The sequence below is a fragment of the Cotesia typhae genome, unplaced genomic scaffold (genome assembly GCF_013202065.1).
Source record: "Cotesia typhae breed Kobodo isofemale line unplaced genomic scaffold, CoteBio_Ctyphae contig_26, whole genome shotgun sequence".
Taxonomy (NCBI): domain Eukaryota; kingdom Metazoa; phylum Arthropoda; class Insecta; order Hymenoptera; family Braconidae; genus Cotesia; species Cotesia typhae.
Window position 1 is genome coordinate 2,960,547 of NW_027423732.1, and position 25,703 is coordinate 2,986,249.

General features: G+C 28.2%; 1 protein-coding gene across 2 annotated transcripts; it reads right to left on the reverse strand.

Annotated features, from left to right (window-relative positions):
* Positions 1-3,721: 3,721 nt before the first annotated feature.
* Stim (stromal interaction molecule) lies at positions 3,722-25,494 on the reverse strand. Of its 2 annotated transcripts, XM_074239742.1 has the most exons (11): positions 25,054-25,081; positions 24,761-24,964; positions 24,537-24,676; positions 23,504-23,736; positions 23,219-23,334; positions 22,957-23,126; positions 18,107-18,250; positions 16,309-16,476; positions 13,003-13,267; positions 9,629-9,706; positions 3,722-5,881 (listed from the first exon to the last, which is right to left on the reverse strand). In XM_074239742.1, the coding sequence occupies exons 1-11, from the start codon at positions 25,064-25,066 to the stop codon at positions 5,439-5,441; spliced, it is 1,974 nt and encodes a 657-aa protein (XP_074095843.1). In that variant the 5' UTR covers positions 25,067-25,081; the 3' UTR covers positions 3,722-5,438. The 2 variants fall into 2 exon arrangements, with proteins under 2 accessions (XP_074095843.1, XP_074095842.1); XM_074239741.1 differs by having other exon boundaries at positions 24,761-25,494.
* Between the last annotated feature and the right edge of the window lie 209 nt (positions 25,495-25,703).

Genomic DNA, 25,703 nt, shown 5'->3' on the forward strand with positions numbered 1-25,703 from the left:
TTTTTTCCATGTCGTTTTTTGTTTATAACAAATTAAATTTTTAATGGCAGATAAATTAAAAAATACCTCTTTCTCAGAATTGAATTTTGAATCCAATGCACCAATCGCCATGTTTTTAAGACTTTAGGGTTGATTTTTTGCATAAAACTCACTTCTCGACTAGACTATCGACTCTGTCGGTTAATTCAACTTCTACTTCTAATTTGTCCTATCCGATTCTATATTTTCCAATACGATTCAATCCGTTTCAAAAAACGCATTGAATCGCATTGAGCGCTAATCCGTTTCCGTTTGTTGGGATATTTTCAATTTTTTGCAAGTCATCATATTTAAGCACTTAACTTTTTAGTTCTTTTAAGTCCATTCTATAGTCCAATCGGTGTGGAAATAAAAAGGGGTTTGTTGGCAACTTTTCGACAAAATGGTCCGATTTTGGATTTTTTTTTTTTTTTTTTTTTTTTTTCAAATACTTAGAAAAATATTCTGAACATTTGTGTGTATGTGGGAAGTGTTGCTTTAAAAATTTTTTCTATGCAAAAATAGGAAAAATCCCTATGTTTTTTATGTCGGGTACAAGTATCCGGAGCAAGACCCGTAGGTAAAAAAAGACACTAACAACTATCGAAATTGAGACCAGATTTGCTCAAGCTTGGAAAAAGATGACTATGTGGGATCAGAATACTTTACACACTAGAAAGAAAAATATTTTTTTTGTGCAATTATTAAAATTAAATATTTAAATTTAATAAATTAATAAAAAATAATCAGTTGATATTTTAATAAAATTCAGAGAATGTTTTTCACTATATTAATATCATAATTTAATTGTAGTTAACATCAATTTGTTATTCTCTTTTATGATAGATATAACAGATATTTAATTTGCAAAAAAATAATCACAATATTATGTTTTCCAGCTGATCCTTTTCCGACATTAAATCTAGTTTTCTAACAGAAATTATTATTCATAATAAACGTGAATAGATAAATACTAAATATTTGAATAAATAAATTTCTTTAAGCGTGACTAATCCATATGGTGGAAATTACCATTACTCCATTATATTTTATTGCTAATGTATTTTAATTGAAATTTAGAATTTTCCCCAGCTGCATATTGATTAGAAGCCGCTAGTGAATTATTATTTTTTTTTAACTTCTCGTTTCGAAAATTAATAACTTTAAAAAATAGGACGTTATTGATTATTGATTTCAGTGCGATTTATTGTTTGATACTATTGTTTATAACTTATTACGAATCAAATAAACTATCAAGATTAATGGTATATTATGCATCTAATGCCATAAGCTATCGCATACATTGACCCTAAAAACAAATGAAAAATTTAAAAAAACTTAATTTTTAAATTATTTATTTTTTTAATAAAAATTTTTCCGTTGAGTTAAGTTCAGATCCCTTGAGAAATTCGATTTTCTAATGATAAAAAACGCAACCAAAAATTATTAATTACTGGGAAATATTGAATTATTTAAAGAAAAGCTTTAATTTCAGTAACTAAGATTGTCTATAAAAAAAAATTTCTTTCCATTTTTTTGCCGTAAATTATTTTTATTACATTTATTTATTATTAAATCCACTCTTATAATTTAGATGAAAAATATGAAATTATATCTTGTGAGCAAACTATTCGTAACGTGATTGGTCAAATATAGCACGAGCATGAATATATATGCAAACCCTAAACTCAGGCTTGCGCGCAAATTTAAATTTAATCTCTATGAAGTTTTCAATGTTATTGAATCAATCTAATTTATTAGTCGGTTAAGCCGTTAGCTCAAAAGTTAAAGTCTTACTAATTACATTGAGAAAAAAAAACAGAATTAGTTGATAAAGAAAAAAGTTAATGATTAAAAATGACAAAAGGATTCCTCATGGAGTCTTAGGACTAGGAACGAGATGGTAATTACTCATGTGCCGATGGCAGTTCAAAGCACACCCCTTAACGGTATGGAAGCTGCATTACTTCTTCCCCGATAAGGGCCCATCTCCCCGAGGCTGTTGAGTTTCAATCCGTTAGAGTACCCCATTTACTCGTAATTGAAATCTCAATCGCATCGTCGAGCCTTTACAGGTTTCCAACCATGACTTGTTGGACCACCTTGAGGGTCCCTGGTGTCAATTCTTATATATTGAAACTACCCAATGCATAAGCACATGCGAGAAACTTCTACTGTGGCGCCATCCGTCTTCGTCAATGGTCACTACAATAACTATTACATTGTGCAGTATTTAAAGTAGAACTTTTTAAATTTTTACATATTTTTACCTTTATTTAATACACTTATACTTTTTAAAAAGCTTTATTGGTTAAAAAATTTTCCCCCTCAATTACTTTCATTTATTTTTAATCTAGTCATTTTAGCGAGGTAAAATTATCCTAACAATTTTCAATTTTTCAAGTCATAATATTTAAGCACTTAACTTTTTAGTTCTTTTAAGTTAATTCTATAGTCCAGACGATGTGGAAATAAAATGGGGTTTGTTAGAAACTTTTCGACGAAATGATCCGATTTTGGATTTTTTTTTTTTTTTCAAATACTCAGAAAAATATTCTGAACATTTGTGTGTATGTGGGAAGTGTTGTTTTTTTTTTTTTTTTTTTTTTTTTTTTTGTTTAAAAACAGCGTTTTAGCGTTAAGCTTTAAATTAAAATAGAGAAGTAGTCGAGACATGTGGCGTATGAAATTTAGAGAATTGAATAGGGAATAAAATGAGCTGAACCCGATGTCTCTATGACCAATAGTTTACGGGATATTAATTTTTTTATGAAAACAAACGCGTTTCCGCTCGAGCGCTTATAAACAAATAGCTGTAACTCCGCAGAAAATCCATCGATTTTTTTTTTTTTTTTTTTAAATTAATAAAGCTTTTACTTTTCGATATCCCGTATACCGTAATGTATAAGAGCGTTCAAAACTCAAATTTTGAAATTAAATATCTCTAAAACTAGGTGGTCAAAAATTTCCAATTGCGCCAATTGATGCAGAATTATACGAACATTAATCTGCCAAAATTAAAAAAAAATCCTAAGAATACGACTCTAGTGAGGGTACTACCTCAACGGATCGTTCCCTTGATAATGAGCTATTATTTTGTGCTTAAAAAAACTTAAAATAAGAATTTTTTTTTCTTATCAAAAGAAGTTAAAGAGTTAAAAAGTATTAGATACATACTTAAAATAAATTTACCAATAATTAATTTTAAAAGAATGAGTGTGAGTCAATGGTACGAAAATTCAAGCTGTATCCAACAATTGTTATTTAAATTTAAACAGCGCCGTAACTTTTTGTTTTAATTTTTATTTTATAAATCTATTTTGAAGATATTAAAAAAAGTTTGAATGATAAATACTAAATAAATAATAAATAAATACGTTTCATGTACTATTGACGCATTGTGGTAGTTAATATTTTATATATAACCTTTATGAAGCACACAAGTTGAATGAGAAACAAGAAATTTAACGAGGTACATGTTTGGAATACAGTTTTTTTTTTGCTATATTTTAATTATACTATAACAAACACAATCGAATAAATTAACATAAATTGAATGTGATTAGATGAAAAATTTATGGTAACTGCTGTTGCTGAGGAGTGTCCATCATCCATTTCCAAACGTACGATAACGAACTCAGTACAAAAAAAAAGAAAAAAGGAGATATTTTTATTTAAGTTAAGTTAAAGGAAATTAGCTATGCACATAGTTCTACAGATGTATTTTCTCAAAGCTATATTTACATAGAATTTTTTTCAAAATATCTTTCCAAAAAAAGAGATTCTTCAGAAAATTTGTGTTTTTTATTCAAAAATTCTCAATTAACAATCCATTCATATAAATACGGAGATTCATAACATTCCAAATCGGAAGCTTAATAGAAATATAAAATTATACTAAACATTTATGAAAGAATACTTTCTATTGATAAAAATTTATGTGGGAAGCTATCGGCACTGAGTTTTTTACTCAGAGAATCTCTATAAATAATTGCATACTTCTATATTTTTCAATATGGAAAAGGGAAATAATCTTCCCCATTCACTCTCATGCAAAATCATAATTCTCACAATTTTTCCATCTAAATTGTCGAAAGCAACTAAATGTACGGATTTTTACAAAAAATCCATGCTAAAAATTGAGTTACATTTTCTGATTTTAGTTTGTATCAGAAATTCTGAGCTTTTTTAATAATAAATTAATACAAAGTTTTATTTTGAATTATTAAAAGTTATCATATATTTCGATGCGGTGATTTTGAAATTAACTCTCTCTTATGTACAATTTTTTACAATTTATTTGTACAAATGAGAATGCCGTTCTATTATAAGAATAATGTTTTATTCTTTTCAATATACAATTATTTATTAGAATCAATTATTTTAAACTTCTTATTGATAACTTATAAACATTACATTAATTAAATTAATACTAAGTTTATAAATATCTCTTAGTACTTATCAATTTATTATTATATTGCAAATGGGTTTTTTTTTAGACAATTTCACCTATTACCAAGATTATATTTTAAAATCAAAATCGATGTATCTTAATATTTTCACAGAAGAAAATCTTCCTTATTTATATTGTCATTTTCATCGAAATTACGAGGTACAACTTTTTATAATTTAATTATTACTATAAATTTTAGATGAATTATTTGAAAACCTACTTTTTAGTACAATTATTCTATAATGTTATAGGAAATAATTGATTAGATTTGTGTAAACTATTTATTCCATATTAAAGATCAATGGAAGCTTTGTAGGCTTATTTATTGATCTTAAAAATTGAAAAAATTTGGTCTATTTATATCTAAGTTATGATTTTCCGAGAAGATTTGAAACAATTTTATTAAACGGTTATTTACCATCAACAAAATTGAAATTCCAAATTATTCAAAATGCTTGCAAACATTATTAACTTTTATTTTTTACGTTGCTCACCAGAATAACTATTTAATGATCATGATCATGAATAAAGTCAGATGTAATTGTAATGATTATAAATAATATCACGTATACGAATAAGTATTTATTTCCATGACATTATCAAAACCTATGAAAAAAGTTTACGTACGTTTGAGTTAATTCTATTTGAAATAAGATAAAAAATCTTTTCTTTTGAAAATTTAAAATAAATATTTTTGATTTAAAAATTCAGTTAAAATTAATAAATTTTAGAATTTTAATAAAACACGACGGTCAAATCATTTTAATAAATTAATTTCACACTCTTTTTACTGAATCAAAGTAAATTATTGCTTAAAGTTTTGGCAATTGCACTTGCAAAAAAACTTTGATTATTATTAAATTTATAATCAACGTTAAAAATTCTAAAAAAAAATTCGCTCAAGTTTTAACGGAAGCGCTAATTTTATCATCAATTGAATTTATTTAATTGACATTTGTGTTTAAAATCACGTGTTTTTTCCTTTGTTCTTTCTGAATGCGGGAAATAGTTTTCTTCGTCGTCGTTTTATTTCATCATTGTCAGCAGTTGAATTGGAGTCGGTTGACTGCGTTTCATCATCAACAGACATGACAGTTGGTAACTCACGCAAGCTCTTTTGAATTTTTTTATCAGAAGAATCCAAAAGTGAATTATCAGAAAGTGAAGTCTTCGAAAATGATGATATACTGTTTCTAGTATCATCATTAGTCGAAATATTTGCATCTTGACTAAATGAACGAGCTATTGATGATTTATCACAAATTAATGATGCCTTAGATGATGACAGTGGTGTTGAATCATCATCTCCTAATGTAAAATGTACTTCTGGTGGTGTTTCTTTTCCTGTTTCACTACTTGACGAATCTGGTGGTAAAGATGATTCCTTCCAGCCAATATTTTCTAAGCCACCTGAAAATAAAAATTTACTTACAATTATATTTTAGATTTATTCATTTTTTATGGATCATTAAATAAAAAAATCAACCTTTTGGTGATCATTAAAGCAGGGAATCGCAGCTAAACACAATTGAACTTGTAAACAATTACTGCAGTGCAAGTTAGACGCAGAAAAATACGATTGATGAAGAGATAAAAATAAAAAATAAATAATATTTCATACACTACAATAAGAAGTTACTGTTGGTAAAATATTGATAAACAGGCGTAAAAAGGCATATTACATGCTACTAACACGGAAATTTTGTAGCAAATTGAGTTTATTTATTTAGCTCCTTTTCTATGAGTTCAAAATTGAGTTTAACTTGCCTCAATTTGGCAGGTTTCGTTTCTACATGAAAGTGAATTGAAAAAGAAAGAAAATTAATGCCGTTCTGCACATAACTTTAGACCAAATCAACGCTAATTCAATTGATTAACGTAAATGTACGTTTGGATATTAAGAGTGGGGAGTAAGGTATTAAAATTATTTTTTTTATGTACTTTTTTTATTTTTTTAACTGAATCATAATAACTGAAGGCATTGACAATTCAGAGTGAGTTAAGCCAATAAAATTCGCTTATGAACGTTTTATACCAGATTTTTTTAGTATTCAAAACTTAGAAGCGTTTTTGTTATACTCGCTCCAAGAGTTCAACTTTTGAGCGCTGGATGACGTCCGTAAAGGGACTCCTTTCTAGGGACTCTAGGGCCGTGAAGTTTTACCGCCTCCTTTTTTTTACGAACTTTTCAAGTACACCCAGACAAAATTCAGAGAGATTGTAAGAAAAAAAATTAGGAAAACGGTTGACCCTGAAGGCCATCTCTGCAACTTCCCGCTACTTTCGTAATTAAGCGCTCAAAATTGCACTTATTATGTTTTTGAGCTCTTCGAGTTCAAAAATCTAATTTTCGTGTAGTTTTGAGCTCTCCGAGCTCAAAAGTTTGATAGGAGTTTAATAAATCACTATTTTTTTAATTTTCAAACCGCAATAACTTTTGAATGAATGAACCGATTTTCACGCGGTTAGCGGCATTCAACGCAGTTTTTCAAATTCTATGATATACTATCAAACACAAATTGATTAGACCGGAAATTTCGGTGTAATCCGAGAAAAACACTTTTTGTCGATTTTTTTTCGTCAACGATAACTTACGAACGAATCAACCGATTTTGACCGGCTTGGCAGCGATCGACGTGGTTTTTCGATGTCAAGAGCTGATTAATTTTTGGAATTGATCGGTTAAGCCATTTAAAAGTTATTAAAAAAAAAAACCACATTTGAAAAAAATTTTTTTGTAGTTTTTTTAAAATTCCTCAAAATCTACCGGTCCGAATCGGTCCAAATTATATTCATACATACATACATACATACATACATACATACATACATACATACATACATACATACATACATACATACAGGCACCATTGCGGGAATAGTTAGGGAAGATTCCTAGGACCTCAAAACGTCAAGATCTGATGAAAACTCGATTTCCGGAAAATGGCGTAAAAACAACAACTTCCCGATTTTTGAAAATTTTCAATTTTCTTAGCGGGAAGTTAAAATGCTCTACTTCCTAGCAGAGCACCTTTTTATTGATTTCTAATTGCATGATAATGAGAAACTTGATTTTTAAGCTTCCATTTACCGTACGAGTACAACAAAGAGGGGTAGTCTATTAGAGAATTAAAAACAGAGAAAGCTCCACATAAAAAGGTGAAAAGAAGTTGTTTCCCACCACCTTTTAGCAGCCTTCATTACTGATGCAGATTATTTTCCACAATAGGTAGATTAGCTTAAACCCTTTTGTCACTTTTATTGGTCTTGCGGTGACGGGTACTTTCTAAATGGGTATGAAGACATCGTGGCTAAGGTGAGATATTCTCAATAGGCTTTCGAATTCCAAAGTTAATGTCAGTATCGTCTTCGTTTATATTTTATGACGGTGCCAGTAACATTTTCATCAGTTTATTATAAATGGAAAGCTCAATTGGAGACAGTAAATTTTGGCTCGAACGCCTAATTGAGGGGAGTTAGGCGCGCGAGTATTACCTTCATGGGTCCAGTTTTTTGTTTTTTCAGGTACAAGCACAGTTTATTTATCTCAACTCCTGTGACTGGAGTCTTGTGCACCCAGATTGTGGGTAGAAAGTTCTAGTTCCCAATATTACGTATCGTGCTGTTTTTTATTCACGATCTGACTGCACTGGTAGTGGCCCACTCAAAAATAGGATCTATTAACGGTCAGTTATATCTTTTCAAAAAATCTTAAAACTTACCTGACATTGTTTTTCAACGAGTAAAAAAAAAAATTAGGAAATCAAAACTAAAAAATTTTTAAACTTTCAATTTGTTGTGGAATAACCCGTATATGTTGTATCGTATAGATAAACTTTTTAAAACAAACAATCTTCGAATCAACTCAATTAGCTAAGACAAAAAATGAAAAACTTGTTTGAAAGTCAAAACATAGAGAGAAACACACAATTTGGAAAATCTACTAAAAGTTGTATGTTAGTGGCTGGTGCCACTGGCATGAATTATTTGGAATCATGACCGGATCTGTTCAAGCTTCCTATTACTTATGGAAAAGGTTAAATCTTATAATGATGTTGGTTTGATGTTTGATGTCCACTTGACATGAATTTTTGAATCCAAGGGCTCATGCTTAAGCAATGATTAAATTTAAGAAAGAAAACGGGTACATCTACAGAAAAAGTATCATATTTTAGGATCCAGGTCTTAGCCGTAGGTTCATAGTTCGTTTTTCGTTGGAAAAAAATTAATGGATCGCATCTATGTTTCAGTAAGTGTTTATTTTTTTATCATTTCAATTTAACTTAGCTCTACTATACTTGAAAAAATTGCCACGATGGCAATTGAGTATAGATCTCACTATCACAGTTTCTAATCATCAACTTTTTCTAACATATGATGAACTACAAAAAAATAAAAACTTAATTTTTTAATATATTGCGGAGTATTCAAATTTATAAACTTTTCAGGGTAATTCATATGCAAAGCATCAAAAAATAAAATTTTCCATTAAATATTAAAAAAGCACAAATAGGTCAAGCTCCCGTATTATTAATATTGTTTTTTTTTTTAAAATAAAAGGAATCAATGATTTTTGACATTTCATATTGATGTTTGAGAAATAAATAACAAATAGTTTTGATTTGAATTTATATAATCTACTAATTTAATTGTTCAGTTGCTTAACAAGGTATAACAAATAAAAGTTGATAACATATAAGTGATCTATCTAAAAAAAACTAAAAGAATAAATTTAAAAAGTTGCTATTCTAATATCCCTAGAATAAAATTCTATTAATTTTAGCAAATCTATAATTACTATAATTATAAAAAGTAAAAACCGAATTTACTTGTTGTCATGTAAGATAGGTTCATATACATATATGTACGATTTTATTGCGAAAAATAATAATTATTGGAATCACTCCAATCTTCTTAAGAGATTGAAAAAATAATTAAAATGTACTAATCACAAACATTACTAATACAAAGAATATTTTTTGAAGAAAAAAAAAAAAACGAAAAAAAATATCGAAAATAAATATGAGAAAATATACGTATTATTTTATAATACGATATAAATATAACAAAAACAAACTTTACAAACGAATTACAAAAAATAAAAAACACTAACTAAGGGTTAATCGAGGTGCTCATGGGTATCCATTTCCGTCTTACCTGCTGCACCAGAAATTGATTGTGCGTACAATGAACCTCCGTCATCGTCTAGGTCATCTTGACTACTGCTTATTCGCCCTGAAAAAATAAAAATAAAAAAACAAAATAATTAGATAAACAAAAATAAATAGGGTAAATGCACCAGTAGTTTACTGATTGTTTAATTAATATCACGTAATTATTAGTAGATAAATTTATTATAGTTTCAAAAATATTATGAATATTCTAAGTTGATATTTGAATAAATATCAACTTAAAATAATTATTATTCATAGAGCATTTCTAAATTCGCTTAAAGTAGCTACAGCGCAGCAAAATTTAAGAGGCTACAGCTGATAGTAGCGCAATTAAGAATGTATGCGTAACTTTGCAATCTACTGCGTAATTTCTACAACGCCGAAAATAATTCATGTAAATAATACTGTGACTACCGAGTTCGGCTGATGTTCCAAGTAAATATAAGTATGTGTTATTTATTCATAACACTGATATTTGCAGACATATCTATAGGTCGATTCGATTCTTGTTAATAAAAAACTTAATGAATTCCAACCCAGAAAAATATAAAAAATATATATGCAAATATTTCTCATGAAACAAAAATGGGCCCTCATATTCTGTATCAATAACTGGATCATCGAAAAAGCTAGACTTGACTTTTCGATGCATTCTAAAGATGTTAAAGATGCAGGGCAAAAATTTTTAATTGAAGATAAAAGGTCCTAATCCTTTTATTAATAATAGACCAGGAAAAAAATAATTTTCTTTATTTCTACAAAGACATTCAGATATAGCTTTAAAAAATACCGAAACACTCTCAAAAACTCGAGCTTCTATCACAAAAGATAATATTTTAGAGTGATTTGATCTAGAAAACTCTAGAACTATCCATAAATTTCTAGAAAGATCTGGGAAGTTCTAAAATATACGTTGAAGTTCTAATTAAATGAGAGTGATTTAGAAAATTCTAAAATGATCTAGAATAACCCCGAATGATCTAAAAAGCTTCAAAATGAATGTCAACATTCTAAACGGTCGATAATGTTCTGGATTGATCTAAAAACTTCTAAAAAATTGTATAAAATTGAAAATTTGAAATTTTTAGAACGATCTGGAAAATTTTATTAATTAGTGGAGATAAATTTTGCGACTGTACATGGCGAAATGTCAAGCCCAATATTTCAGTCGATTTTTTGCAAAAATTGTCAATTTATATTAACAAATAACTGCATTAATAAAAATGACCCAGCGAAGCGGGTGTTAACGGCTAGTAACAAAATAAAAATTAAAGTTCATTAAAATAGTAATATTTAAACTTTCTTTATGATTTTTTTTTTTTTTTTAGTAACCTGACGCAAATAGAAGGGTTTATGTGTGTATTATAATTTTTAATTTTGAAATTTTTCTTAAATACCCACGTGAAGCCGGAGCGGACTGTTAGTATGTTGTACTGTCATGTGTTTTTATAGACCAAAAAAAATTAGATTGATTAATAATGTAACTGTAGCTTAATAGAACACTAAAATATAAAATAAAAAATTAACCATAAAAAATCGATTTAAATTAATAAAATTATCGAAATTTTTTAACCCTTCGTTGCTTGCGCTATACGGCGATTCTCCGCACAACACCACTCAACCTAATAAAGTTGGCGTGAATATGAATGAGACACTAGAAAAAGCGCGAGTAACGGAAAGTTAATCGGTCAACTACTGGTTCATTTCGCAGTCGACTATTGGATCACACCGATCAATTATTGGTATTTTCCTCTGATCTACACTCTGAAGTAAATATTAATAGAATTTTAATAAATGATATCACATATCTGAAACTTATCTATTCATAAATTATATAATACGTTAACTATCGTCTTTAACGCTAATCGGTCAACTACTGGTGCATTTACCTGGGATATTTTTTTTTTCACTTACAAATGGATAAATCAAAAAATTGCAACAGTAGTGGAAAAGAAAAAAAATTAGTTTCAATGCTTGATGGATAATCTTATTGAGCTAGTTAACTAGACATGTGTTAACATGTTTATGTATACCTGTATGGAATTATTACTGTGACAAAAACTTTGCACAGCATGGTTTTGGGTTAGAAAAGGCATCAGATAAAATGCGTGGGAGTTTTTTATATTCTAATTAAAAATGTGTGTTGGAATTACAAAGGATTGGTTTGAAATTCTAAATCACGTTTAAATTATGGTTTTCTTAATAATGATATTGTTGAGTACTGAATCTTTTGCTTTCTTATTACTGATTGTGAAATTTATTTTTGAGGATCAGTGTTGCCAATGCCCGGGTAATTCGATATTGAATGGGTAAGTAGACGGGTAATTAGATTTGGGTGGATAAAATCGGGTAATCTGCTTAATCAAGATGGAATATTGTAAAAATATTGTATTGCAAGAGTTAGACAATGAATGGAAGCGATACGAGTAGTTGGATTTGACTGATTTCAATATTGATATAAATTTAGACTTAGAAGATTATTGGAGAGAAATCTTAAATGTAAAAAAGCTAATGGTGAACTATTGTTTAAGAATCTAAAAATAGTTATACACTTTCTACTAGTTTTACCATTTTCAAATGTAACTGTTGAGAGAATTTTCAGTGATATTAAAAATGTAAAAACTGATCATAGAAATAACTTATCAACTGATACATTAAATTCTATTTAAATTACTAAAAACTTTTTATCCCAAGACAGTGATATTATTAACTTTGAACCAAATGAAGAAATGTTAAATACTAACATTTGGGATAAAAAAGACGTTTAAATATTAGAATATTTATGTATGTTAAGTTATGACTTTTATAAAAATTTTAAATGTTAAATTTAGAATAATGTTGCTACAAACATTATAAAATTTTCATATAAAATAAAGAATTTTATTTAATAATTAATAATCTTATTCATTTTATGTTGTCAATACTGTAAGAGTATAAGATTATAAATAAATTTTCATATTTATTTTCATATAAATAGAGTTGGTAACAGTGTTGGGTAAAAAACGGGTAATCAGTCTTCGAGGAAAGGGTAATCAAAATTTCACCCATCGGCAACACTGTTGAGAATTCAAGTCTCATACTACATATCGATACTGCCATTCTAATACGTCGTATCCCACAAAATTTGACAAATTGATTTTTTGTGAAAAATGGAATCATAATAATATTATACAAGCCATATTCAAAAGTTTTATAAGTATTTTTAAATAAATATTTTCATCTGTCGAATCCCATTTAATCAATGTTAAAAATGAACCGTTTTTACCGTCTGCTGTAAAATTTTCTAAATGTGGGTATCGATATCTAAATTGAAAAATTATGATGTTTAAATGAAAAACAAATATGAATCATTTTTACCTCGTAATGCTAAGCTGCGTCCATTTGGCGCGCCACGATACAAAATATTTTCAAGATAACTCAATCCGTTATTGTTGATAATGTTGAATCCACAGAGAAGCTCGATTTGTTTCCAACGATGTACCCTTTCCTGTAATTCCGCGGTCACTTCATTCAAAGCCGTTCTTGCTTCAACAATACTCTTGTCAACTTCATCAATTGATTTTCCATGAGTCGATACGAATGCTCCCACTAGACTTGATCGTTTTTTGCGTAATTTTTCACACTAAAGAAAAGAAGTTCATTATATCAAAGTTTTCAAATGGATTATAAAAAAATGATTACTAATTATTAAACAATTTCTAATATTAGTTCACAAAATAGTCATTGATTGCGATAATTTGATGAAAAATTTTCTATAACATGCCACTTTTAAATTCTACAACCAGTGGTAGTACTTTAACAAATAGATCTACTAAAGTAAAAATATTTTCAGCGATTATCGACATGCTCTCTATAGTGGGAATTAACATGTAAGCATTACTTGAAATTTATGCCGTGATAAAATTTATATAGAAATGAAGAGGAAAAATACTTTGAATCATTAATAATTCAAACCAATTAAATATACACAATGCATAGCAAATTTAAGAAGTCGATCGTTTTATCAAAAATGGAATTGAACATTATTAAACTTGTAGAATAAGATTTCTCAAAAACATGTAAAAATGAAAATATTTCTATTTAAATCATACACGAAATTGATTTCAATTAGTGGAGTGCTTTTACTTTCCAAAAAAAATTTTTTATGCTATAAGTTTGTGAAGTTTTCTTCATACACTGAGAGAAAAAATTGCTTGTGAGAAGAAAATACACTCCTGCTACAAGAATTTAAATTGTTAGAAATTTTCAACATTTTTCTTTATCAGCTGATAAAATCACATTTTACTGGTTGTCTTTATCAACTTCCCGCTGAGAAAATCGAAGATTTTGGGGAAGTTATTGGTTTTACCCCGTTTTGCAAAAATCGAGTTTTTATCGGACCTCGACGTTTTAAGATCACACGAAGCTTCCCTGACTACCGCCGCGATGTTGTCACTATGTCCGTCTGTCTGTCTGTTGATGTGTGTGTGTGTGTGTGTGTGTGTGTGTGTGTGTGTGTGTGTGTATGTTAAACTTAGATTTCTTGTGAATTTGAACCGATTCGGACCGATAGATTTCGAGAAATCTCAAAAAAACTAAGAAAAAATTTTTTTTAATTGTTGTTTTTTTTTTTAGAATAACTTTAAACGCCTTCATCGATTAACTCCAAAAACTAATCAGCTCTAAACCTTGAAAAACCATGTCAATCGCTGCTAATCCGGTCAAAATCGTCAAAATCGTTCGGAGATATCGTGAACGAAAAATTTCAAAAAAAGTGTTTTTTTACATAACTTCTTTTCGGATCGTTTTTAATAAAATTAAACAATTATTAGAGCCCAAAAAATCACGTTGATCGCCACTAAGAACGTTGAAATCGGTTGATTGGTTCGTGAGTTATCGTTGTCGAACAAAATTGGAAAAAGGTAATTTTTCAAATTTCTCCAAAATTTTCAGTTCGATCAATTTGCGTTTGAAAGTAAATCATAGGATTCGAAAAACTGCGTCGAATGCTGCTTACCGCGTAAAAATCGGTTGATTAATTCAAAAGTAATTGCGGATTGAAAATATTAAGAATAGTGTTTTATTAAAATTTTATCGAGCTTTTGAGCTTCAGAAGCATAGAACAGCTGACTTTTTGAGCTCGGAAAACTCGAAATAGTATATAAATTGTAATTTTGAGCTCGAAGAACTCAAAAATGTCATAAGTGTCATAAGTGTAATTTTCAGCGCTTAGGTATGGAATTAGTGAGAAGTTGCAGGGGTGGCCTTCACGGTCAGCTGTTTTTCTTAGTTTTTTCTTTTTTTTTTTTTTTTGGAAAATCAAGTTTTTTCATTCAGAAAAATACAGTTTGAAAGAAAATCGATAAGTATTTCATTCAAGACTTCAAGTTTTTTATGACAACATAATTATTTTTCTTGTAGTATATTTAATTCATCAGACTAGAAGGATCGATTAAATATATTGAATTAAAAATAATTTTACGAAATTAAAAAAAAGCTACACTGATATAAAAGTTAAATTGACTAGAATTCAAATTTGCGCGCGCAAACGTGCGCCTGAATTTATGATTTGCATATATTTTTATGCTTTGATATATTTGACCAATCACGTTACGAATAGTTTGCTTACATGATATATTTTCATATTTTTCATCTAAATTATAAGAGTTGATTAAAGAAAAAAAATCTTAAACCAAAAACACCATTTCGAAGACAATGTATTTTGAAAATCAAGAGAAAAAATTCTTGGCTCAAAAATATTTTCTTGAATCAAATTAACTTTTCTATCAGTTTACATCCCGACACCCGGATGTCCAGATGAAATTTTTTTACAAGAATTTTCTTTCAAAGTAGCTATACATAAAATAAATTTTCATAAAATATAAGGTGGATTATTTATCACTTTAGAGGTTTTAACTTTAGAATGTTATCTTGATAAACTTCTATTCATACGCGTTTGCTTTTCGAGGCGTGCACTAACTCATTCTCGTTGAGCTAATATAAATTGATAGAAAAATTCCAATAATATATTCCTTTATAAAATTTTCGAACTTTGGAATAGGAAATCTAAAATTCAATGGTTTAAGTGGCATTATTTTCCATTTTTATGTAACCATTCATCTTATGTTGGGTGACAACTTGTTTGGAATTACCGAGAAATATTGAAGTTCGATTTGATACATCTATTTATTTGAAAAGCAAGTCTAATGATTTTTAATATGTAAATCAATAAATTGTAGTAGCAGTATTCTTACTTGTAATTGAGCCAATTAGCGCCGCGACAAAAAAAAAAGTTGGAGAAATAAATATTACTTTAAGTAAAAATCAATAAATATGGCTTGAATGAATGTTTGTGAGTTTTTCGAATGATTTTAGCTCAAGAAGATGTCTCGTTATAACTTTGACAAGAAAAATTTTTTTTCATGTAATTCGCACTAAAACTAAAAATGTGAATGCTCATCAATTGTTTGTGATTTCACTGAAGTAAAAATTAACGGCCATTTCATATCGCTCGTGATAATACTTTGCCTACAATATTAAATTTTTTTTAAGTCTTTGAGATCAGAAACATATATTTCCTAAGTATTATCAATATCTTTCAGAATTAAGTACGATTAAAAATGTGTAAAAATGTGGACTGTTTATCTGATTTTTGTTGAATTATTCTTCTGTAAAAATACTTACTGCTTCTCGGGCTTGTTGCAGTTGCTTCTCTGCAGATATTTTTTTCTTTGTATAAGATTTATTTTCAATTTCATGAGTTAATTGTAACCAATGCTGCAGTCCAACTGGTGGTGACCAACAGCGATCTTCTAATTCTCCTTCAGCGCGTTGTAGTTCCATTTTTAACATCTAAAAATAAAGTTGTTTTTATATTAGAAAACTTGAGTTCAAACTATAACTGTCCCAATAACCACTTGGTGACAAACTGACATCTACCTATTGACACAGTTTGGTGTCAATCTGAGGAGAAGATTGGTGACAGACGGATTGTAAAAATTGATTCGCAACATTTGCGTGCAAAGTGTATGCAGATTGACAGAAACTATAGAACTGATGGCTATATGCAGACTGACAGCAGATTCCGGCTTTCCAATTTTTGCAGTCAGTTTGCCACCAATCTGCACCTCACAATGATACCAAACTGCGTCAGCAGATTTGTGTCAATCTAACAGCAATATTTGAAAATTCTGGATACGTAGTCAGCTTAACATCTAATGGACACCAATCATTCGATAGCAACTTCTGCACTGCAACTTTGTTTATTGGGTCGGAATAGATGCGAGTGTCAGTAAGGGTATCCAAAAAAAAAAACAGCTCTATGGTAACAAATCACGCCACGTCTACATTCACAAGATTAATAAAAGAAAAAAGAATTTGTTCTTCACAAAAAGATATAAAATAAAAAAAATACAAGTAACCGTTGTCATGTTCTAAAAATAGGAAAAAAATTTTGTTGCAAATGTAAAAATAGAAAAAAAAAAATAACATTTAGACCGTAGGTACTTGGTGTGCTATATGCGTGGTTTCAGAATATTTTAATCTTCATGTAATTCTGAGAATTTACTTACCTATAAATTTGTAGACATCAAACCAGGTATCAGACTTAAAAAAATTTGGGCTCAATATGTACTCAATAGCACACACCAATTACGTATAAAAAAGTTTTCTTTTAATTTTACATTTGCAGCAAAATAATTTTTGATATTTTTTGTTGTTCATTATTTTATTTTATGTTATTATAGAAAGAACAAAATTTTTTTTTTTTAATATTATTGTAAACGTGGGTAGGGCGCAATTTGTTACAGTGAAACTGTTTTTGTTTTGGGATTTTATAACTTTTTGTAAAAAAACCCGGGAAAAAATTTCATAAAATTTTGTGAAATTTTACTATTTGGATTTTATAAAAGTGTGTCAAATTTTATAAGAAAAAATAAGTTAATTAAGTTTAGTGAAAATATAATTTCCTTGTTTTGAAAATCGATTTTATCATAATAGTTAATATGTTTTTTCGTCACCTGATATTAGTAATGATATCTTATCGAGTAGGGTAAATTTACTGATTTTTTAAAAAGCTATTACAAATTTAAAACAACAATACTATCCTTTATTTTCTAACTCAATGAGCATAATGCAAAATATATTTAAAAAGTAATAATTTATTGATTTTAAATCCTGATAAGATGTAAAAAAAGTTTAAAAATAAATTTAAAATATTTAAACAAAATATCAGCACTTATAATGCATGTACGTTTGGATTTACCAAACTTTCTTTCATTGTACCCGAGCATAGTGACCGTATCAATTTGAACTAGTTCAATTAATTGAAATTCTATGAATGCTTACATGAAACCGAAATTTGGAGCTTTTGGTGTTGTTTTGTCAAAAGTTAGTACACTTGTTATGAATTTTTTTTTTCTCTCAAGTAAATTTTATGTAAAAGTACAGGTAAAATTAATTTTATATTTTTTCAACTACTAACCTCGATTTCAGCTTTTAATTGTGAAACTTCTAAATCTGAGTACGACGTGTGTAAACTCATACTTTCGTCTTGAAGTCTTTTTTCTAGATTTTGTTTGGCTGTTGTAGCATTTTCTTGCTCCAATCTGGCTCTCTCAAGCTCTTTCTAAAAAGAAAAAAAAATAACCAAAATTAAATAAATATTCAAAAAATTAATAGTAATACCTGTTTTAAAAAACGGTACAGTAGCAAAGAGTAATAAATAAAGACATGAGTACACCATTTTTTAAAATCAAAATCTTATCAAATATAGTTGTGTCGAATACATATTTTGGTGAGAAATTAATTGATCTACAAAAATAATCTATTTTTTTTATTCAATTACTTTTTTTTTATTACTTAAAAAAATATTTGTTTGGTTTGTTAATTTTTGTAATATTTTTACAAATTTACGATTGTAAATTTTCGACAAAAAGTTCATCAATAATATTGCTGACTTTTAATCACACTAAAAAACTACCCTGAAGGCCATCCCTGCAACTTCCCGCCAATTCCATACCTAAACACTTGAAATTGCACTTGCGACGTTTTTAAGCTCTTGAGCTCAAAAATACAATTTGTGTGTTATTTTGAGCTCTCCGAGCTCAAAGAAATAGCTTTTGTCTGCTTTTGTGCTCTTCGAGCTCAAAAGTCTGATAAACATTTGATAAAACACCATTTTTCAAATTTTCAAACCGCAATAACTTGTGAATGAATGAACTGATTTCTACGCGGTTAAAGGCATTCGACGCAGTTTTTAAGCCTCATTCAGAATTTTTAAGTTTAATTTTATCGGACAAGGAATTTCGGAGTAATTCCGAAAAAACACTTTTTTCGGTTTTCTTTCGTCAACGATAACTCACGAACGAATCAACTAATTTTGATCGGATTGGCGGCGATCGACGTGATTTTTTTTATGTTAAGAGCTGATTACTTTTTGGGATCGATCGGTAAAGCCGTTCAAAAATTATTCGAAAAAAACCATGTTAAAAAAAATTTTTTTGTAGTTTTTTTTTATTTCTCAAAATTGACTGGTCTGAATCAGTCCAAATTGTATTCAAAATCTAAGTTCAGTCAAGCTCTTTCGAATGCCACCAACCGCGATGAAATCGCTCAAGCTGTTCAAAAGTTATGAAAGGTTTACATACACACACACACATTTTCGAAAATCGGGGTGGAACCAATAACTTTACGATTCTTCAAAATTTTTAATTTTTTTTAGCGGGAAGTTAAAAATCCTGGAGAGATCAGTCGCAAAGGATACCTGAACTTGAAGAAACTATGAAGTTGGAAAAACACGGCTTCGCTGAAGTAACGGTATTGATTAACTCAAAAAACGAAGACGAATGGATAATCTATATTAAACCATCTATATCCGAAATCGGTGCAGTTCTATAACAGAATGTATATGAAAAAAAAGGGGATTTTTGTCCGTGAATCTAAAAACTTCAAAGACATCGATATGAAACTATTCATACTAATCGCTAGCAATTGCAGCAAGTTTACAAGAAATTCACTAAAAAAACATTACTTTGATAGTTCCGAAGACTCCACTTCATGGCTAATATTTAACATGCGTCAGGTACCAACAATATTGTCACTGACACATTTTCATGCGTTGAATAGATATATTTATAGCTGTAGCGACTATATTACTCAAATTTTCTAGTGCACAACAATACGAGACAGAACTTCTGCAGTTCAATTCAAATGAACTAAGTACTCCTAAAAAATAAATCCATACGACTAATTTAAACACACATTGTATCATCACATATTTTAATAATAATTTGCCTATTCTTTCTTATTTTTGATTGCTCAAGGATTCAAATTCATAAATATAGTTTTCATTTGTAAATTTTATAAACTAACAAACTACTAAAATCATATATTACGATGTTATAGCTATTTCTATCTCAGAATATTTGGTTTTTAAAACATGGAAGTGGAAATATATTTAGTTTCATATGTTTTTAATAATTTCACTTAATTCTATGTGTATTTTTAGATATTATAAGACGGGTCATTTTTATTTATTTCAAATTTTACTTACTCGTTAGACACTGCAGGCTTAATACCCAAAATACTTTTTGTACAAGTCTATTTTAATGCAACTTATCGATTAAATATATCAGAATTCCTATGCAGGAGAGGTACATAAAGCAATTGAAGATATAATACTACTTAAAAAAACGTTAATACACTTGAAATTATTAATTTATCATTTCTAACTTGTAGATTAGAGATTACTGTACCTATGGCAACTCTGGATTTCGTTATATTACATAAAGTAATGTGAAATAGCCAAAGTCAGTAGATAATAAAGGTATTCAAAGATATGAAAAATTCGAGACGATTTAAATCAACTTTAAATTGTAGAAAAGTTTCAGATTTGTGTTTGGAATGCTGGAAAAAAATAGACCTGTTAATATTTGATTTCTGAGTCGATTGAAAGAAATAGACAATTTTTCGGGCTTTTAAAAATTGCTAAAAAATTATTTTTTTTTTATGTTTTGTTAATTTTTTGTTAATAAATAGTAAAGTTTATTTTTCTTTGTCTGAGGAACTTGCCCCCTAACTCCAATCAGGAATTTGTCTCTGAACCCTCTTATTGCGGTGATATTAAAATATCAAATATTTTTTCTGCTTACATTCTTTTTAGACTGAAAGTAAAACAATTCTATGCACAGACAATTTACTTTCAAAATTGTCAGTTAAAAAATTAATTGATCATTTTTTTTTTTTTTTAGTCAGACATTTTCTGACTTATTCTGATTTATTTTTTTGGGTACATTTTTTCCGATTATCCCCAGAAGTATCCTTTGCCTTGTCTAGTATTTTTAGTTACTTCTTCATGAATTTATGTTTTGATCAAAGCTTCTTTACTTTGATAAAAGATTGGGAGTTTTGCCAATTCAAGTGTACTGAAAACCTTCATTTTACACTTTACGTCGAATACAATTTTTTGTAATGAAAAATGCAAAAATATAACTTGAAAGGAAAAATAACCTAGATATTTATAATCATGTATTGTTTATTATATTAATTAATTAACAAATTAACAGATCGACGATACGAACAGTTTTACACATTTCGGAACTTTCTAGATCATTCCGAAAATTTTTAGAACTTTCTTGAACATTCTAAAGTGATTACAATAGTTTGCACTCATTTTAGAATTTTATAGATCATTCCAGAAATTTTTAGAACTTTATGAAACATTCTAGAAATTTCTAGAACTTTATGAAACATTCCAGATCGTCAATAACTGCTTTACACATTTTGGAACCTATTGCAGAAATTTTGAGAACTTTTCAGAAGTCCTCATGCGTTGGAAGAGGATAGAAATATATTTTTTCACATTTTCGCCACCCACAACCACCCACTTTCACCCACCGCGACCAAACTCCCTTACTATGATCTGGAGACCAAGGAGTATTCACCACCCCAACGGGAAGTTGATTGAAGTTGGTGGTGATAAAAAAAAACCCTGGCTTAACATATCCTAACGAAGCATTTTATAGATATATATTATAGATTATAGATTATAGATTTCAGGAGTTGGTTTAAAATATATCAGAATAATTGTACAGACACTATTTGTATGAAACGGTTCATGTAAATATTCATTTATAGCACACTTTAGCGTAACTGTAATATTTTAAAAAACAGAGAGAGAAGATAAAAAAAAATATAGAATACATTTTTTTTTAAGTATTGTTTGTCATAAAAAGGTATACTTTAGAATTGCAAAAAGTATATTTAAAATATCATTGACGATGTTAAAGCAAAATACGAAAACAATAACGATTTTTTTTTTTCTGTAAAAGTGATTTTTTTGCACAAGTTATCAAAAATATTATAAGAATCTCAAAAAAGTTTCCTTATGGGTACAGAAAAATATCAAGAAATCAAGAAAATTAAAAATTAAAAAACTGCTCAATTTATTTTAAATACGTTAAAGACACATAATTTTTTACCTAACAATTAGAACAAAACCTATTAAAATTAAAAAATTTGTGTTTTTGAAACTATTGATATTGATGTTTTTGGTACCAAAAGACCAATGTTGAGTTCGAGAAAAACTACAGTTCACTTTTGGTATATACCGTCCGATCAGTAGATCATTAGTTTTCAATAAGTAAAATTTAGGCTACATTTTATAAACAAATCCTTTAACGAATTGAACAATCATCTGATCATTTAAAAATATCAACTACTCATTTCTGACATAAAAACGAACATTTATAAGCTTTGGCAGGAATTTTTATTTCAAAAAGTCAATATTTTAGAGCCAAAAATGTATTTTTTAAGAAACGTTCATAACCCGGAAACAAATTACACTAAAAAACTCTACTTTAATTCAAAAAATCAAGAAAACTCACGCGCGAACATTGTCTATTTTGGAAGAAATTATTTTTCCTCAGGCAGCGAGCGCTTAATACGTGCTGTTGCGAGTCTAAGGTAGTGGGGGTAGTCTGGCTGAGCAAAGCGCTTGATTTTGCGACCTTCATTGCGCGAAAATTAATCAATCGAAAAAATGTTATAAATTTTTTAAAACTGCATTTTTTAAGATAGCTATAAATTTTTCTTTTTTAACACATTTAAAAAAAACTCTCCCATCAAGTTTTGTAATTTTAATATAATAAATTTTATTTTTTTTTTCTTATCATTAAGTGTTAACTGAATTAAAAAAATTATATTTTTTATATCATTGATCAGATAGGATGATTTCTATCAAAACTCATTGTTTTAAAAGATATTTTCGGGAAAAAATTACTATTATCATAAATACTACAGAATTAAAAAAATTAATAATCGTTTATACAATACCTGTAAATCTTCTAATGCTAATTCGGCTTTGTGAAGACCTTCCATATCTTTCATCATTCGTTTTAAATGCTTCTGTGAACTTTTTTTTTGTTGGTAAACATACCAACATCCAATTAGCGCTCCAAACAATAATGTAATTAATATAAGATCCTTTAAACTATGTCCAGTATCTATTAAAACGAATTTCATAAAATTTAATACTAGTAAATTTCAAGAAAAAAAATTATTTTAAATTATAAACTTTAATATATAAAACATTAACCTTTAGGCGGTCCAAATAATACAACATCCATAGCTTTCAGTGCAATCTTTTGTTTATGGATAGGATCTTTAATGCCCAAAACATTATTAAGATAGTGCATATTATTCACAGCCAGTCTATCGCAAACAGAAAAAAAGATTCGCTTTAGAAATTATCGTTACGTATAATTATAATACTACCCACATAATAAGCCCAATACTTGTAACTGTCTAATTTTTAATCTTATCAGATACTATTTTTGTGCTTAGAAAAGTCAAAGAGTACTGGTATTAGAAAATATCATACCTAGGAAGTGTTGCTCCTGTTACACGATGTTGTATAAAGTTTGGAACATATTGCGGAAGCTCAACATTTGTAGTCAACCACTCAGAAGTTTGTTCGATCGTCCAATTATGAACTTCAGATCTCAACCAAGCCTCCCATAATTCTCTAACACTAATATGCATATCATCATTATGATGAAAAGCGCGTTGACGTCGTTCGTAACCAGCTTCATATTGTAATTCTTCCCTGAGAAACTGAATAATTTCATAAGTAAGTATAATAATTATATGTTGTTTTTTTTTTTTAAATATAACTCTGGTATTGTTTGAAACTAGGGACCACTTCTTTTTAACGATAAGAATTCGAAAAATAAAATATGGTATATTTTTTTTTTAAATAATTTTAAAAGCTAGTAAAGGCTATATATATTGGCATAGGATAAAATTTTATCTTGGATTGAAAAACTGGCCCTTAGTATTAGAAAAAACGACATGCTTATTGAAAATCGTTGATAAAACTCATATAAATAAGTTTAATGAATTCAAATATTTTAATTAAGATTAAAAGTTTTCTTTAAAATTTGTGAATCAAGCAATATTATCCTGAAGAATTTGATTATTGCGAATCAATCTTGAAATGAAAAATTTTCTTGTCTTCAGTAAATTTTACTTTATTCAAGAACTTTTCCATTGAATTAAAAAGATCAAATATTTCAAAATGATTTTCGTATCCGAAGATTTCTTCTCTTGAATCAAGCCAATTTTTTTATATTTGTGAAATCAAAAACAAACTAAGTGAAAAAAAAAATTTTAATTAAATTGTCTATTTCCAAAATTTTTATGACTTTTATAAGATTTTTTTTTTTTAATCAAAAAATTGGAATTTTTTAAATAATTTTTTTTTCAAATTGTTTTATTTTTAATGAATTTTAAAAAAGAAAAATAAATAGACATTTAAAAAAAATTTATCATGTTAATAGTATGTTTAGAAATAGGGTGCTCCTAAATTCCAAACAATTACCATAAGTTTTTTAAACTACTTTAGACAAACTTACATCATCAGACTCTGATAGATCGACATCACCATCGGCATCATCATCCAATTGACTATGTAACGTTCTGATAGCCTCTAAGCCTAAACGATCGTGTGATGCCATTGTTATGCATGCTAAATCATCATTACAAGTATCCATAGCTAAAAGATTAATTATTAATAATTACAACAGACCTATGAAAATATAATTTAGCTCGAATCATAAATCTCACAATATTAACTTACGAGACTGTAAGGCATCATGAGCAACAGCTTGAGCGATACCCTTAGCGAATGTTGGCGAGAATGTCGTCGAACGAATATGTGATGCCTCATTTGATTTTGCATGATATCCAGATGAACTGTCCAATGCACCACCACCCGCAATTACTTCAGCGCAACACCAACAGAGAAGTCGAAGTACATAAATTCCAATTAATTCGACATTTACTGCTGATCGCATTATAATATATATATATATATATATATATATATATATATATATATATATTTATATATATATATCACAAATAATTAACCTCCGCTAAGCATTAATTTTTTTTTCTTCTTCTTCTTTTGATTAATCTTTAATGTTTTGATACTATACTCGCTTAATTTTATTAATTTTATAAATTCTGTTATTTTTTTTTATTTTTCTTCGTTTCTTAATTTTATTAAACTGTAAATGGTAAAAATTTTTTTCTTCGTTTTTTTCTTATAAAAAGAATTTTGATATAATTAATAAATAATTGATCTTGAAAAAATAATCGTAGAATTATTTCATTTTATAAAAACTTTATTCAATGCATTAACATGCTTCATTATTTTTAAAGTGACTTCTATAATTGCGAATATTAAGTTTTCGTAAGTTATAAAAATATTTATTTTCGCAGATTATTTTTTAAAATAATATATTAGAGAATAATTAAGTACACTTTGCTTTTCACAGGAATAAATCAGATGTTATATCAAGGCCACTTAACTTTACTATTTCTATCTTTTTCCTAAAACCATCAATCACAATTTATTTTAGATCGTAAACTCATATGTTGTTTACATGTTTCTCCCCTTTTTAAGCCTACTATCAAAACTTAAGTGCAACGACATCTACTGTTAAAATAGGTTCTCATCATCAGCTGTCTCCATACATTTTTTAAATTTATTATGAAAACAATTCTTTAAATAATCA

Bases quoted from the DNA above. Each gene is read 5' to 3' on its own strand.
- Stim (XM_074239741.1), bottom strand. From the start codon at position 24,977: ATGCGATCAGCAGTAAATGTCGAATTAATTGGAATTTATGTACTTCGA. The intron at 24,677-24,760 runs GTAAGTTAATAT...TTAATCTTTTAG, and splicing joins TCATGATGCCTTACAGTCTC to CTATGGATACTTGTAATGAT. The intron at 23,737-24,536 runs GTAAGTTTGTCT...GAAATTATTCAG, and splicing joins ATCTATCAGAGTCTGATGAT to TTTCTCAGGGAAGAATTACA.